The sequence below is a fragment of the Triticum aestivum genome, chromosome 3A (genome assembly GCF_018294505.1).
Source record: "Triticum aestivum cultivar Chinese Spring chromosome 3A, IWGSC CS RefSeq v2.1, whole genome shotgun sequence".
Lineage (NCBI taxonomy): Eukaryota > Viridiplantae > Streptophyta > Magnoliopsida > Poales > Poaceae > Triticum > Triticum aestivum.
In genome coordinates this window covers 648283472-648301138 of record NC_057800.1, presented here as the reverse complement: position 1 = coordinate 648301138, position 17667 = coordinate 648283472, and the positions used below count along the sequence as shown (strand labels likewise).

At 46.3% G+C, this 17667-nt stretch overlaps 1 protein-coding gene across 1 annotated transcript in view; it reads right to left on the bottom strand.

Moving 5' to 3' along the window:
• LOC123058924 (acetylglutamate kinase) overlaps positions 1-17014 on the bottom strand; it is a 30951-nt gene extending 13937 nt beyond the window's left edge. Inside the window, exons 1-2 of the mRNA XM_044481590.1 lie at positions 16979-17014; positions 950-998 (exon numbers count right to left, since the gene is read on the bottom strand). Of these exons, the coding sequence (XP_044337525.1) occupies positions 950-998; positions 16979-17014 (85 nt within the window). The remainder of the gene's footprint in view (positions 1-949; positions 999-16978) is intronic.
• Positions 17015-17667: the final 653 nt, after the last annotated feature.

Sequence of the window (17667 nt, the reverse complement as noted above, 5' to 3'; positions counted from 1 at the left end):
TTGATTTAAGCCTCCCCCAAGATTGAGCGATGCTTTCTCCTTCGTGAGGCCAGAAATTATATATATAATTTCGATCACGATGAACAAGATGCATAGGGTAATACTTTCGATGAAATTCCAGCTTCAATCTTTTATAGTCCCATGATCTCATATCATCACATAGCCTATACCATATCAATGCATCTCCCCTCAAAGATAAAGGGAAGACCTTCTTCTTAGCAACATCATCGGGTATACCTGCAAGCTTAAATAATCCACAAACTTCATCCACATATATTAAGTGCTCATCAGGATGCTTTGTTCCATCTCCTATAAAAGGGTTATCTAGCAGTTTTTCCATCATACCCGAAGGAAATTCAAAAGGAGTTTCATTTTCAATAGGTTCAGTAGGTTGAGGAGCAACTCTTTGCTCTACTGGACGGGGTGAAGATACCCCGAACAAGCCCCTCAGAGAATTACTTTCCATAGTAACAAGTGACAGTAAATTTCAGCACACTATATAAATTTTTCCTTACCAAATTCCACCTACCAAAGGCGCTACACTCCCCGGCAACGGCGCCAGAGAAGAGTCTTGATGACCCACAAGTATAGGGGAATCTATCATAGTCCTTTCGATAAGTAAGAGTGTTGAACCCAACGACGAGCAGAAGGAAATGATAAGCGGTTTTCAGCAAGGTATTCTCTGCAAGTACTGATATAAGTGGTAACAGATAGTTTTGTGATAAGATAGGTTGGAGCAACAAGTAACAAAAGTAAATAAAGTGCAGAAAGGTGGCCCAATCCTTTTGTAGCAAAGGACAAGCCGGAACAAACTCTTATAATAGGAAAAGCTCTCCCGAGGACACATGGGAATATCGTCAAGCTAGTTTTCATCACGTTCATATGATTCGCGTTCGATACTTTGATAATTTGATATGTGGGTGGACCGGTGCTTGGGTGCTGTTCTTACTTGAACAAGCATCCCACTTATGATTAACCTCTATTGCAAGCATCCGCAACTACAACAAAAGTATTAAGGTAAACCTAACCATAGCATGAAACATATGGATCCAAATCAGCCCCTTACGAAGCAACGCATAAACTATGGTTTAAGCTTCTGTCACTCTAGCAACCCATCATCTACTTATTACTTCCCAATGCCTTCCTCTAGGCCCAAATAATGGTGAAGTGTTATGTAGTCGACGTTCACATAACACCACTAGAGGCTAGACAACATACATCTTATCAAAATATCAAATGAATACCAAATTCACATGACTACTCATAGCAAGACTTCTCCCTTGTCCTCAGGAACGAACGTAATTACTCACAAAGCATATTCATGTTCATAGTCAGAGGGGTAATAATATGCATATAGGATTTGAACATATGATCTTCCACCAATTAAACCAACTAGCATCAACTACAAGGAGTAATCAACACTACTAGCAACCTACTAGCACCAATCCCGGACTTTGAGACAAGAATTGGATGCAAGAGGTGAACTAGGGTTTGGAGATGAGATGGTGCTGGTGAAGATGTTGATGGAGATTGCCCTCTCCTGATGAGAGGAGCGTTGGTGATGACGATGGTGATGATTCCCCCCCCCCCCCGGGAGGGAAGTATCCCCGTCAGAACAGCTCTGTCGGAGCTCTAGATTGGATCCGCCAAGGTTCCGCCTCGTGGCGGCGGAGTCTCGTCCCGAAAAGTTTCTTCTTATTTTTTTCTCATCGAAAGACCTCATATAGGAGAAGATGGGCGTCGGAGAGCCACCAGGGGGCCCATGAGGTAGGGGGGCGCATCCTAGGGGGGGCGCCCCCACCCTCGTGAGTAGGGTGTGGGCCCCCTGGCCTTCATCTTTGACGAGGATTTTTCTTTCTTTATTTTAAGACGTTCCGTGGAGTTTCAGGACTTTTGGAGTTGCGCAAAATAGGTCTCTAATAGTTGCTCCTTTTCCAGCCTAGAATTCCAGCTGCCGGCATTCTCCCTCCTTATGTAAACCTTGTAAAATAAGAGAGAATAGCCATAAGTATTGTGGCATAAAGTGAAATAATAGTCCATAATGCGATAAATATCGATATAAAAGCATGATGCAAAATGGACGTATCATAGTAGTAGTCGTCATCGACAGTGGCGTCTAGCTCCTGGGCTCCATCGTATGGTCGCAACAATCGAGTGTAGAAAGGGGGGAAAAGGGGGAGCAAAGCAACCGTGAGTACTCATCCAAAGTACTCGTAAGCAAGGAGCTACACTACATATGTATGCATTGGTATCAAATGGAATGAGGGTATCATATGTGGACTGAACTGTAGAATGCCGGAATAAGAGGGGGATAGCTAGTCCTATCGAAGACTACGCTTCTGGACACCTCCATCTTGCAGCATGTAGAAGAGAGTAGATGGTAAGTTCGCCAAGTATCATCGCATAGCATAATCCTAACCGATGATCCTCCCCTCGTCACCCTGTGAGAGAGCGATCGCCGGTTGTATCTGGCACTTGGAAGGGTGTGTTTTAATAAGTATCCGGTTCTAATTGTCATAAGGTCAAGGTACAACTCCAAGTCGTCCTGTTACCGAAGATCACGACTATTCGAATAGATTAACTTCCCTGCAGGGGTGCACCACATTTCCCAACACGCCCGATCCCCTTTGTTCGGACACACTTGTCGGCGTCATGCCCGGCCTCAGAAGATCAACACGTCGCAGCCCTACCTAGGCACAACAGAGAGGTCAGCACGCCGGTCTAAATCCTATGGCGCAGGGGTCTGGGCCCATCGCCCATTGCACACATGCACGTTGCGTACGTGGCCGGTGAGCAGACCTAGCAACCTCCATTACAAAGGAGTTACGTTACGCGGTCCAACCCGACGCGCGTCGCTCAGTTGCTGACGTCACGAAGGCTTCGGCTGATACCACGACGTCGAGTGCCCATAACTGTTCCCGCGTAGTTGGTTAGTGCGTATAGGCCAGTAGCCAGACTCAGATCAAATACCAAGATCTCGTTAAGCGTGTTATCTTGAAGTCACCACGAACGCCGACCAGGGCCAGGCCCACCTCTCATCTGGGTGGTCTCAACCTGCCCTGTCGCTCCGCCACAAAGATCCACACAGAGGGCCGTCGGGAAAGTATGTCCTTCCAGCCCCCAATTCGTGAATCAACCGCGGGTACTCAACGAGCCGACCCGACTTTAGTCACAACATATATATGTGTAGTAGGTACGATATATACACGTGATCAACACCCGACGTGATCACAGCCCGATAGTATAGCATGGCAGACAAATAAGAATGTAGGGCCACTGATGATAATCTAGCATCCTATACTAAGCATTTAGGATTGCAGGTAAGGTATCAACAGTTGTAGCAACAATGACAAGCTATGCATCAGAATAGGATTAACAGAAAGAAGTAACAGGCTACACTACTCTAATGCAAGCAGTATAGAGGAGAGTAGGCAATATCTGGTGATCAAGGGGGGGCTTGCCTGGTTGCTCTGGCAAGAGAGAGGGGTCGTCAACACCGTAGTCGTACTGGGTAGCAGCGGCGTCGGTCTCGGTGTCTAGCGAGAGAAGAGGGGGGAAGAAACAATAAATATTAAGCAAACAGATGCATAGCGATGCATGACATGACAAGTAGCGGTGCTAGGGGTGCCCTAACGCGGTAAGAGGTGGTACCAGTGAAGGGGGGAAACATCCGGGAAAATATCCCCGGTATTTCACGTTTTCAGATAGATGAACCAGAGGGGAAAGTTGTGTGTTCGCTATGCTAGGGATGTGTGGCGAATGAACGGGCTGCATATCCGGATTCGTCTCGTCGTTCTGAGCAACTTTCATGTACAAAGTTTTTTCATCCAAGTTATGGTTTATTTTATATTAATTTTTTAAATATTTAAATCATTTTAAGGATTTATTTAATTATTTAAATCAACATTATCCAGAATAGTGTTTGCTGACGTCAGCATGATGTCAGCATGACATCAGCAGTTGACCTGGTCAACCTGACAGGTGGGTCCCACCCGTCATAGACTGTTTAGTTAATTAACATTAGTTAATTAGGTTAATTAGTCATTAGGTTAATTAATCATAATTAGTTAATTTAATCAAAATTAATTAAGTTAATTAATTAATTAATTAATTAATTAATTTTATTATTTATTTATTTATTTTATTTTTATTTATCATTTTCGTTCTGGGGCACGGGCCCACTAGTCAGTGGCTCTAGGGGCTTAGCAGGCGCCGGGTTCGCGAACGGGCGCGGGTGCCAGGAGCGGGCGCCCGACAGGGGCGAGATCGGGCGCGGCGGGGGCTAGTCCGGCCGCCGGCAGTGAAGCAGCAGCAACGCTGGCGAGGCGGGGCAGCGCGCGCGGGGCGAGCGGTGGTGGCGGTTGGAGCCGGCGGACGCGGGAGTAGGGGAGCGGAGCGGGGTGCGCTGCAGCAGGGAGGTGGCGGTGCAGCGCGGGGTTGGCGGCGGCCGAACGCGGCCACGGCGGGCGTGCGCGCAGATGAGGCGGGACAGCGGGGCGGGCGCCGCGGCGGGCGTAGCCGGGCGCGGCCACCGTGCGGTGGAGCGGCGCGAGCGGCCGGCGAGGCAAGCGAAGCAGGTTCGGGCGGGCACGGCGTCGGGGAAGGGGGGCGCATGCGGGGAGGCAACTCCAGCGGGCGCGGGCGCTAGGCGACAGGGGAGTGGCGAGCAGGGAAGGCGCGGTGGAGGAGAAGAACGGGGGCTCACAGGGGTGATACGTCTCCAACGTATCTATAATTTTTGATTGCTCCATGCTATATTATCTACTGTTTTGAACTATATTGGGCTTTATTTTCCACTTTTATATTATTTTTGGGACTAACCTATTAACCGGAGGCCCAGCTCAGAATTGTTGTTGTTTTTTGCATGTTTTAGGGTTTCGAAGAAAAGGAATATCAAACGGAGTCCAAACGGAATGAAACCTTCGGAAACGTGATTTTCTCATAAGATAAGTGTTGGGTTTCGTAGTAATTTCAAAAAAATTCATATGCACACGCAAGATCATGTGATGCATAGCAACGAGAGGGGAGAGTGTTGTCTACGTACCCACGCAGACCGACTGCGGAAGCGTTGACGCAACGTAGAGGAAGTAGTCGTACGTCTTCACGATCCAACCGATCAAGCACCGAAACTATGGCACCTCCGAGTTCGAGCACACGTTCAGCTCGATGACGATCCCCGGACTCCAATCCAGCAAAGTGTCGGGGAAGAGTTCCGTCAGCACGACGGCGTGGTGACGATCTTGATGCACTACAGCAGCAGGGCTTCGCCTAAACTCCGCTACAGTATTATCGAGGACTATGGTGGCTGGGGGCACCGCACACGGCTAAGGAATATATCACGTGGATCAACTTGTGTGTTTTAGGGTGCCTCTACCTCAGTATATAAAGGACCAAAGGGGGGAGGCTGGCCGGCCACAAGGGGCGCGCCAGGAGAGTCCTACTCCCTCCGGGAGTAGGATTCCCCCCCCCCAATCCTAGTTGGAATAGGATTCCTCGGGGGGGGGAAGAGAGAGAGGGGGCCGGCCACCTCTCCTAGTCCTAATAGGACTAGGGAGGGGGGAGGCGCGCAGCCCACCTTGGGCTGCCCCTTTCTCCTTTCCACTAAAGCCCACTAAGGCCCATATGGTTCCCGGGGGGTTCCGGTAACCTCCCGGTACTCCGGTAAAATCCCGATTTCACCCGGAACACTTCCGATATCCAAACATAGGCTTCCAATATATCAATCTTTATGTCTCGACCATTTCGAGACTCCTCGTCATGTCCGTGATCACATCCGGGACTCCGAACTAACTTCGGTACATCAAAATGCATAAACTCATAATATAACTGTCATCGTAACCTTAAGCGTGCGGACCCTACGGGTTCGAGAACAATGTAGACATGACCGAGACATGTCTCCGGTCAATAACCAATAGCGGGACCTGGATGCCCATATTGGCTCCTACATATTCTACGAAGATCTTTATCGGTCAGACCGCATAACAACATACGTTGTTCCCTTTGTCATCGGTATGTTACTTGCCCGAGATTCGATCGTCGGTATCCAATACCTAGTTCAATCTCGTTACCGGCAAGTCTCTTTACTCGTTCTGTAATACATCATCCCGCAACTAACTCATTAGTTGCAATGCTTGCAAGGCTTATGTGATGTGCATTACCGAGAGGGCCCAGAGATACCTCTCCGACAATCGGAGTGACAAAACCTAATCTCGAAATACGCCAACCCAACATGTACCTTTGGAGACACCTGTAATGCTCCTTTATAATCACCCAGTTACGTTGTGACGTTTGGTAGCACCCAAAGTGTTCCTCCGGCAAACGGGAGTTGCATAATCTCATAGTTATAGGAACATGTATAAGTCATGAAGAAAGCAATAGCAACATACTAAACGATCGGGTGCTAAGCTAATGGAATGGGTCATGTCAATCAGATCATTCAACTAATGATGTGACCTCGTTAATCAAATAACAACTCATTGTTCATGGTTAGGAAACATAACCATCTTTGATTAACGAGCTAGTCAAGTAGAGGCATACTAGTGACACTTTGTTTGTCTATGTATTCACACATGTATTATGTTTCCGGTTAATACAATTCTAGCATGAATAATAAACATTTATCATGATTATAAGGAAATAAATAATAACTTTATTATTGCCTCTAGGGCATATTTCCTTCAGTCTCCCACTTGCACTAGAGTCAATAATCTAGATTACACTGTAATGATTCTAACACCCATGGAGCCTTGGTGCTGATCATGTTTTGCTCGTGGAAGAGGCTTAGTCAATGGGTCTGCAACATTCAGATCCGTATGTATCTTGCAAATCTCTATGTCTCCCACCTGGACTAGATCCCGGATGGAATTGAAGCGTCTCTTGATGTGCTTGGTTCTCTTGTGAAATCTGGATTCCTTTGCCAAGGCAATTGCACCAGTATTGTCACAAAAGATTTTCATTGGACCCGATGCACTAGGTATGACACCTAGATCGGATATGAACTCCTTCATCCAGACTCCTTCGTTCGCTGCTTCCGAAGCAGCTATGTACTCCGCTTCACATGTAGATCCCGCTACGACGCTTTGTTTAGAACTGCACCAACTGACAGCTCCACGGTTTAATGTAAACACGTATCCGGTCTGCGATTTAGAATCGTCCGGATCAGTGTCAAAGCTTGCATCAACGTAACCTTTTACGTTGAGCTCTTTGTCACCTCCATATACGAGAAACATATCCTTAGTCCTTTTCAGGTATTTCAGGATGTTCTTGACCGCTGTCCAGTGATCCACTCCTGGATTACTTTGGTACCTCCCTGCTAAACTTATAGCAAGGCACACATCAGGTCTGGTACACAGCATTGCATACATGATAGAGCCTATGGCTGAAGCATAGGGAACATCTTTCATTTTCTCTCTATCTTCTGCAGTGGTCGGGCATTGAGTCTGACTCAACTTCACACCTTGTAACACAGGCAAGAACCCTTTCTTTGCTTGATCCATTTTGAACTTCTTCAAAATCTTGTCAAGGTATGTACTTTGTGAAAGTCCAATTAAGCGTCTTGATCTATCTCTATAGATTTTATGCCTAATATGTAAGCAGCTTCACCGAGGTCTTTCATTGAAAAACTCTTATTCAAGTATCCCTTTATGCTATCCAGAAATTCTATATCATTTCCAATCAGTAATATGTCATCCACATATAATATCAGAAATGCTACAGAGCTCCCACTCACTTTCTTGTAAATACAGGCTTCTCCGAAAGTCTGTATAAAACCAAATGCTTTGATCACACTATCAAAGCGTTTATTCCAACTCCGAGAGGCTTGCACCAGTCCATAAATGGATCGCTGGAGTTTGCACACTTTGTTAGCTCCCTTTGGATCGACAAAACCTTCCGGTTGCATCATATACAACTCTTCTTCCAGAAATCCATTCAGGAATGCAGTTTTGACATCCATCTGCCAAATTTCATAATCATAAAATGCGGCTATTGCTAACATGATTCGGACAGACTTAAGCATCGCTACGGGTGAGAAGGTCTCATCGTAGTCAACCCCTTGAACTTGTCGAAAACCTTTTGCGACAAGTCGAGCTTTGTAGACAGTAACATTACCATCAGCGTCAGTCTTCTTCTTGAAGATCCATTTATTCTCAATTGCTTGCCGATCATCGGGCAAGTCAACCAAAGTCCATACTTTGTTCTCATACATGGATCCCATCTCAGATTTCATGGCTTCAAGCCACTTTGCGGAATCTGGGCTCACCATCGCTTCTTCATAGTTCGTAGGTTCATCATGATCTAGTAGCATGACTTCCAGAACAGGATTACCGTACCACTCTGGTGCGGATCTCGCTCTGGTCGATCTACGAGGTTCAGTAGTATCTTGACCTGAAGTTTCATGATCAACATCATTAGCTTCCTCACTAATTGGTATAGATGTCGCAGAAACAGTTTTCTGTGATGTACTATTTTCCAATAAGGGAGCAGGTACAGTTACCTCGTCAAGTTCTACTTTCCTCCCACTCACTTCTTTCGAGAGAAACTCCTTCTCTAGAAAGGATCCATTCTTAGCAACGAATGTCTTGCCTTCGGATCTGTGATAGAAGGTGTACCCAACAGTCTCCTTTGGGTATCCTATGAAGACACATTTCTCCGATTTGGGTTCGAGCTTATCAGGTTGAAGCTTTTTCACATAAGCATCGCAGCCCCAAACTTTAAGAAACGACAACTTTGGTTTCTTGCCAAACCATAGTTCATAAGGCGTCGTCTCAACGGATTTTGATGGTGCCCTATTTAACGTGAATGCGGCCGTCTCTAAAGCATAACCCCAAAACGATAGCGGTAAATCAGTAAGAGACATCATAGATCGCACCATATCTAGTAAAGTACGATTACGACGTTCGGACACACCATTACGCTGTGGTGTTCCGGGTGGCGTGAGTTGCGAAACTATTCCACAATTTTTCAAATGTACACCAAACTCGTAACTCAAATATTCTCCTCCACGATCAGATCGTAGAAACTTTATTTTCTTGTTACGATGATTTTCCACTTCACTCTGAAATTCTTTGAACTTTTCAAATGTTTCAGACTTATGTTTCATTAAGTAGATATATCCATATCTGCTTAAGTCATCTGTGAAGGTGAGAAAATAACGATATCCGCCACGAGCCTCAATATTCATCGGACCACATACATCGGTATGTATGATTTCCAACAAATCTGTTGCTCTCTCCATAGTACCGGAGAACGGTGTTTTGGTCATCTTGCCCATGAGGCACGGTTCGCAAGTACCAAGTGATTCATAATCAAGTGGTTCCAAAAGTCCATCAGTATGGAGTTTCTTCATGCGCTTTACACCGATATGACCTAAACGACAGTGCCACAAATAAGTTGCACTTTCATTATCAACTCTGCATCTTTTGGCTTCAACATTATGAATATGTGTATCACTACTGTCGAGATTCATCAAAAATAGACCACTCTTCAAAGGTGCATGACCATAAAAGATATTACTCATATAAATAGAACAACCATTATTCTCTGATTTAAATGAATAACCGTCTCGCATCAAACAAGATCCAGATATAATGTTCATGCTCAACGCTGGCACCAAATAACAATTATTTAGGTCTAATATTAATCCCGAAGGTAGATGTAGAGGTAGCGTGCCGACCGCGATCACATCGACTTTGGAACCGTTTCCCACGCGCATCGTCACCTCGTCCTTTGCTAGTGTCCGCTTATTCCGTAGTCCCTGTTTCGAGTTGCAAATATTAGCAACAGAACCAGTATCAAATACCCAGGTGCTACTGCGAGCTCTAGTAAGGTACACATCAATAACATGTATATCACATATACCTTTGTTCACCTTGCCATCCTTCTTATCCGCCAAATACTTGGGGCAGTTCCGCTTCCAGTGACCAGTCTGCTTGCAGTAGAAGCACTCAGTTTCAGGCTTAGGTCCAGACTTGGGTTTCTTCTCCTGAGCAGCAACTTGCTTGCCGTTCTTCTTGAAGTTCCCCTTCTTCTTCCCTTTGCCCTTTTTCTTGAAACTAGTGGTCTTGTTAACCATCAACACTTGATGCTCCTTCTTGATTTCTACCTCCGCAGCTTTCAGCATCGCGAAGAGCTCGGGAATAGTCTTGTTCATCCCTTGCATATTATAGTTCATCACGAAGCTCTTGTAGCTTGGTGGCAGTGATTGGAGAATTCTGTCAATGACGCAATCATCTGGAAGATTAACTCCCATCTGAATCAAGTGATTATTATACCCAGACATTTTGAGTATATGCTCACTGACAGAACTGTTCTCCTCCATCTTGCAGCTATAGAACTTATTGGAGACTTCATATCTCTCAATCCGGGCATTTGCTTGAAATATTAACTTCAACTCCTGGAACATCTCATATGCTCCATGACGTTCAAAACGTCGTTGAAGTCCCGATTCTAAGCCGTAAAGCATGGCACACTGAACTATCGAGTAGTCATCAGCTTTGCTCTGCCAGACGTTCATAACATCTGGTGTTGCTCCAGCAGCAGGCCTGGCACCCAGCGGTGCTTCCAGGACGTAATTCTTCTGAGCAGCAATGAGGATAATCCTCAAATTACGGACCCAGTCCGTGTAATTGCTACCATCATCTTTCAACTTTGCTTTCTCAAGGAACGCATTAAAATTCAACGGAACAACAGCACGAGCCATCTATCTACAATCAACATAAACAAGCAAGATACTATCAGGTACTAAGTTCATGATAAGTTTAAGTTCAATTAATCAAATTACTTAAGAACTCCCACTTAGATAGACATCCCTCTAATCCTCTAAGTGATCACGTGATCCAAATCAACTAAACCATAACCGATCATCACGTGAGATGGAGTAGTTTTCAATGGTGAACATCGTTATGTTGATCATATCTACTATATGATTCACGTTCGACCTTTCGGTCTCCGTGTTCCGAGGCCATATCTGCATATGCTAGGCTCGTCAAGTTTAACCTGAGTATTCTGCGTGTGCAAAACTGGCTTGCACCCGTTGTAGATGGACGTAGAGCTTATCACACCCGATCATCACGTGGTGTCTGGGCACGACGAACTTTGGCAACGGTGCATACTCAGGGAGAACACTTCTTGATAATTTAGTGAGAGATCATCTTATAATGCTACCGTCAATCAAAGCAAGATAAGATGCATAAAAGGATAAACATCACATGCAATCAATATAAGTGATATGATATGGCCATCATCATCTTGTGCTTGTGATCTCCATCTTCGAAGCACCGTCATGATCACCATCGTCACCGGCGCGACACCTTGATCTCCATCGCAGCATCGTTGTCGTCTCGCCAATCTTATGCTTCCACGACTATCACTACCGCTTAGTAATAAAGTAAAGCATTACATCGCGATTTCATTGCATACAATAAAGCGACAACCATATGGCTCCTGCCAGTTGCCGATAACTCGGTTACAAAACATGATCATCTCATACAATAAAATTCAGCATCATGTCTTGACCATATCACATCACAACATGCCCTGCAAAAACAAGTTAGACGTCCTCTACTTTGTTGTTGCAAGTTTTACGTGGCTGCTACGGGCTTAAGTAAGAACCAATCTCACCTACGCATCAAAACAACAACGATAGTTTATCAAATAGACTCCGTTTTAACCTTCGCAAGGACCGGGCGTAGCCATACTTGGTTCAACTAAAGTTGGAGAGACAGTCGCCCGCAAGCCACCTATGTGCAAAGCACGTCGGGGGAACCGGTCTCGCGTAAGCGTACGCGTAATGTTGGTCCGGGTCGTCTCGTCCAACAATGCCGCCGAACCAAAGTATGACATGCTGGTAGGCAGTATGACTTATATCGCCCACAACTCACTTGTGTTCTACTCGTGCATATAACATCAACATAAATAACCTAGGCTCGGATGCCACTGTTGGGTTTCGTAGTAATTTCAAAAAAATTCCTACGCACACGCAAGATCATGTGATGCATAGCAACGAGAGGGGAGAGTGTTGTCTACGTACCCACGCAGACCGACTGCGGAAGCGTTGACGCAACGTACAGGAAGTAGTCGTACATCTTCCCGATCCAACCGATCAAGCACCGAAACTACGGCACCTCCGAGTTCGAGCACACGTTCAGCTCGATGACGATCCCCGGACTCCGATCCAGCAAAGTGTCGGGGAAGAGTTCCGTCAGCATGACGGCGTGGTGACGATCTTGATGTACTACAGCAGCAGGGCTTCGCATAAACTCCGCTACAGTATTATCGAGGACTATGGTGGCTGGGGGCACCGCACACGGCTAAGGAATAGATCACGTGGATCAACTTGTGTGTTCTAGGGTGCCTCTACCTCAGTATATAAAGGACCAAAGGGGGGAGGCTGGCCGGCCACAAGGGGCGCGCCAGGAGAGTCCTACTCCCTCCGGGAGTAGGATTCCCCCCCCCCCAATCCTAGTTGGAATAGGATTCCTCGGGGGGTAAGAGAGAGAGGGGGCTGGCCACCTCTCCTAGTCCTAATAGGACTAGGGGAGGGGGGAGGCGCGCAGCCCACCTTGGGCTGCCCCTTTCTCCTTTCCACTAAGCCCACTAAGGCCCATATGGTTCCCGGGGGGTTCCGGTAACCTCCCGGTACTCCGGTAAAATCCCGATTTCACCCGGAACACTGCCGATATCCAAACATAGGCTTCCAATATATCAATCTTTATGTCTCGACCATTTCGAGACTCCTCGTCATGTCCGTGATCACATCCGGGACTCCGAACTAACTTCGGTACATCAAAATGCATAAACTCATAATATAACTGTCATCGTAACCTTAAGCGTGCGGACCCTACGGGTTCGAGAACAATGTAGACATGACCGAGACATGTCTCCGGTCAATAACCAATAGCGGGACCTGGATGCCCATATTGGCTCCTACATATTCTACGAAGATCTTTATCGGTCAGACCGCATAACAACATACGTTGTTCCCTTTGTCATCGGTATGTTACTTGCCCGAGATTCGATCGTCGGTATCCAATACCTAGTTCAATCTCGTTACCGGCAAGTCTCTTTACTCGTTCTGTAATACATCATCCCGCAACTAACTCATTAGTTGCAATGCTTGCAAGGCTTATGTGATGTGCATTACCGAGAGGGCCCAGAGATACCTCTCCGACAATCGGAGTGACAAAACCTAATCTCGAAATACGCCAACCCAACATGTACCTTTGGAGACACCTGTAGTACTCCTTTATAATCACCCAGTTACGTTGTGACGTTTGGTAGTACCCAAAGTGTTCCTCCGGTAAACGGGAGTTGCATAATCTCATAGTTATAGGAACATGTATAAGTCATGAAGAAAGCAATAGCAACATACTAAACGATCGGGTGCTAAGCTAATGGAATGGGTCATGTCAATCAGATCATTCAACTAATGATGTGACCTCGTTAATCAAATAACAACTCATTGTTCATGGTTAGGAAACATAACCATCTTTGATTAACGAGCTAGTCAAGTAGAGGCATACTAGTGACACTTTGTTTGTCTATGTATTCACACATGTATTATGTTTCCGGTTAATACAATTCTAGCATGAATAATAAACCTTTATCATGATTATAAGGAAATAAATAATAACTTTATTATTGCCTCTAGGGCATATTTCCTTCAATAAGATCCAGGAGACTTGGACACTCCATCAAGAAAGCCACGAGGTGGTCACGAGGGTGGAGGGCGCGCCCCACCTAGGGCGCGCCCCCTGCCTCGTGGGCCCCTCGAAGCTCCACCGACGTACTTCTTCCTCCTATATATATCCACGTACCCCCAAACGATTGGGGATGGAGCCAAAAACCTAATTCCACTGCCGCAACTTTCTGTATCCACGAGATCCCATCTTGGGGCCTGTTCCGGAGCTCCGCCGGAGGGGGCATCGATCACGGAGGGCTTCTACATCATCATCCAAGCCCCTCCGATGAAGTGTGAGTAGTTTACTTCAGACCTACGGGTCCATAGTTAGTAGCTAGATGGCTTCTTCTCTCTTTTTGGATCTCAATACAATGTTCTCCCCCTCTCTCGTGGAGATCTATTCGATGTAATCTTCTTTTTGCGGTGTGTTTGTTGAGAACGATGAATTGTGGGTTTATGATCAAGTCTATCTATGAATAATATTTGAATCTTCTCTGAATTCTTTTATGTATGATTGGTTATCTTTACAAGTCTCTTCAAATTATAAGTTTGGTTTGGCCTACTAGATTGGTTTTTCTTGCCATGGGAGAAGTGCTTAGCTTTGGGTTCGATCTTGCGGTGTCCTTTCCGAGTGACAGAAGGGGCAGCAAGGCACGTATTGTATCGTTGCCATCGAGGATAACAAGATGGGGTTTTTATCATATTGCATGAAACTATCCCTCTACATCATGTCATCTTGCTTAAGGCGTTACTCTGTTTTTTAACTTAATACTCTAGATGCATGCTGGATAGCGGTCGATGAGTGGAGTAATAGTACTAGATGTAGAATCGTTTCGGTCTACTTGTCTCGGACGTGATGCCTATATACATGATCATACCTAGATATTCTCATAACTATGCTCAATTCTGTCAATTGCTCAACAGTAATTTGTTCACCCACCGTAGAATACTTATGCTCTTGAGAGAAGCCACTAGTGAAACCTATGGCCCCCGGGTCTATTCTCATCATATCAATCTCCATCACTTTATTATTGCTTTGCTTTTACTTTATTTACTTTGCATCTCTATACCAAAAATACCAAAAATATTATTTATCATCTCTATCAGATCTCACTTTCGTAAGTGACCGTGAAGGGATTGACAACCCCTAAGCGCGTTGGTTGCGTTGAGTTATTGTTTTTGTGTAGGTACGAGGGACTCGAGCGTAGCCTCCTACTGGATTGATACCTTGGTTCTCAAAAATTGAGGGAAATACTTACGCTACTTTGCTGCATCATCCCTTCCTCTTCGGGGAAATCCAACACAGTGCTCAAGAGGTAGCAAGAAGAATTTCTGGCGCCGTTGCCGGGGAATCTGCGCAAAAGTCAACATACCAAGTACCCATCACAATCCCTATGTAATGCCCCGAGACTGACGCTTCAGTTGCCCTTCTATTTATTTTAGTTGTTGACGTGTGTTTATTATGTTTGTTGCATTATCATAATTGTTTTGCATATTTCATTCATATATGTTTATGCCATGATCATGTTGAGTGCCTTGTCATTTTTGCTTCTTGCATCATGTTCATCTTTTATTATATTGCATTGTGCCATCCTTGTTTGTTTGCCATGGTCATCTCACTTGCTTTGATTCATGCTTCATGATGTGATATGGCCTTTGTCGTTTTTGTTGCATTTGCATCATGATCATCATTGTAGTGTACATATTTCTCATGTGCTTGTTATCTTTGTGGACTCCTTCTCCTCATCTTCTTTGTTGTTCCATCTTGCCCTCACATCTTAATCATCATCAAGTGCAACACCCAATCACTAGCTTCTTCCTTTCAATTCTCACACATTTATTGCAAGTGACATTATTCCCTCATTCATTAATGTTCATTTATTTCCTGATGATCATACTCCTTGCCTTATACCTCTCTGTCAAATTTCATTCATTTTGGAGTTGTTTTGGTAGGGTTCAAAAATGGCTCAAGTGTGAATTAAATTCACACTTGAATTATTTTTCTGTCCTTAAAAATTCCCAAAGCAATTTATTCAATTTTTGCACAAATCCTGGACTCCATTTATATGTTCATATCTCTCACAACCATCTCCAATTCCTCTGTGTTTTTGCTCTTTTATTTCTGTTTGAAGAAATAGAAAAAGAGCAGCAGCGCAGCCCAGCGACTAGTAGCTTCAGCAACCTAGCAGCCCAGCCGATCCAGCCCAACTCTCTCTCCCTAGTAAAATTTCCCATATGCACCCAGTCGCCCCCACCTGTCATCCCCTCTACACCTTTTCTTCCACCTCCATCACATATCTATCTCACGGTAACTCTGGGAGAGCAGGGCACATGGCCACTGTGGCCACGGCACCGCGTCTCCCCTCCTATAAAGCCTCGCGGCGACCCCCTAGGGTTCCCTCAGACCCCCTCTTTCCTCCTCCGCCGCCGCCAGCCAGGAGGGCAGCCCCACGCGGCTCCTCCCGAGACACCCGACTCCATGACCGAGGAGAGCTCAAGCTCTTCTCCGGCTTAATCCTTGCCGTAGCCGTCTTTGTCTTCTTCCTCGACCCTGCAGCAAGTCCCTGGAGCCCTGGATCGGCCTCCTCCATGGCGATTACCTCCCCTGCTTCTTCGTCTTCACAGACAGCGTGCACCATCGCCGATCAGCGCCTACCCACACCGCCTGCGTAGTCTTCTTCGTCTTCAATCAAGGCCAGGAGCCGGAAGGATCCAAGGCCGGAGACGCCAAGTTCCTCGACGTCCTCTTCCTCTGCTTCATCTTCTTCACGGTTCAGAGGAACGCCAAGTTCCTCGTCGTCGTCTTCATCTTCTTCATCTACGGAAGGTGCTCGTCGCCGGTCAACTTCGTCGCGACCCCTCGTCCCTAAGCTCGATCGACTCCAGCAGCACCCCCTCTGTGAGCGGCCGCACCTCCTCACCTCTTTCCGCCGTCATTTCCATCATCGCAGTCACTGATCCGCGCGACCTCGAGTCGTTCCGCCACGGACGGGGTCGAGTTCGAGCTTGTGCTCGTGCATCCCGCTGCACACCGCTCATGTCCTTGCACGCAGACCACGCTCCTCTTCGCCCTTGCACAGAGGCAGGGCCCCGCAGCTTGCCTGGCCGTGCTTCGCCGCCATGGCCTTTGATCTCTGAATTTTTGCGCACGCAAGAACCTACACTCAGCTCCTCCACACATGCACGCTGCCTCCCACGAGACACCAACGCGACGCCCGCGTCTCCCTGTTTCTTGCACCACATCACTCACGCGCACACCCCCAGGTCCTCGCCCGCGCTTCCTGCCTTGCCTTGCCTTGCGTGTGGCTTCTTCCCTGCCTTGTCGCGCCATGCCATGGCCCCGAGCCGAGCAACGCTCAAGCTCGAGCGCCTCTGCACCCCTCCTCGTGGGTGAGCCTCGCAGCAGCCTATCCCACACACCCACCGTTGCCTCCTAGACCCCGCCGTTTCACCGTTGCCTGCCGGTGCAGGTCGGTGTCTTCTCTGTTGCAGAGGAGAAGAAACCCCATCCGCCGTGGGGCTAGTTCAAAAGAAGCCGTGCCCAATACCTGCAGCAATAGTTGCAGCAGCGCAGTGGATCGATCATTGGAGTTCTACCCGGGAGACCCCGGTTCGAATCCCCTTGGGAACATATTTAGAACCACAATTTTTGCTTCTGCTGCTTCTATGACAGTGGACCCCATTTGTCACCCTCTCTGCACACATACCCTCTCCACACCCACACACCGCCACCTCAGCACCACAGCCCCCCTCGTCATTGACAGTGGCTGGCCCAACTCGTGTTCCCTGTCGTTTAATTTTCTCTTGCATTTTCACAGAAATGCCATTATTTTGGTTTGTTAATAACTAAAAATACATACATCCAAATGAAACATGTCATATATGCATCTTTCTTAGTTTTTCATGTAGTTTCTATATTTCCAGCTTTTATCCATGTTTAAAATGTTAAACTTATTGTTTGATTAATTTTTTGCTCAAATAACATGTTA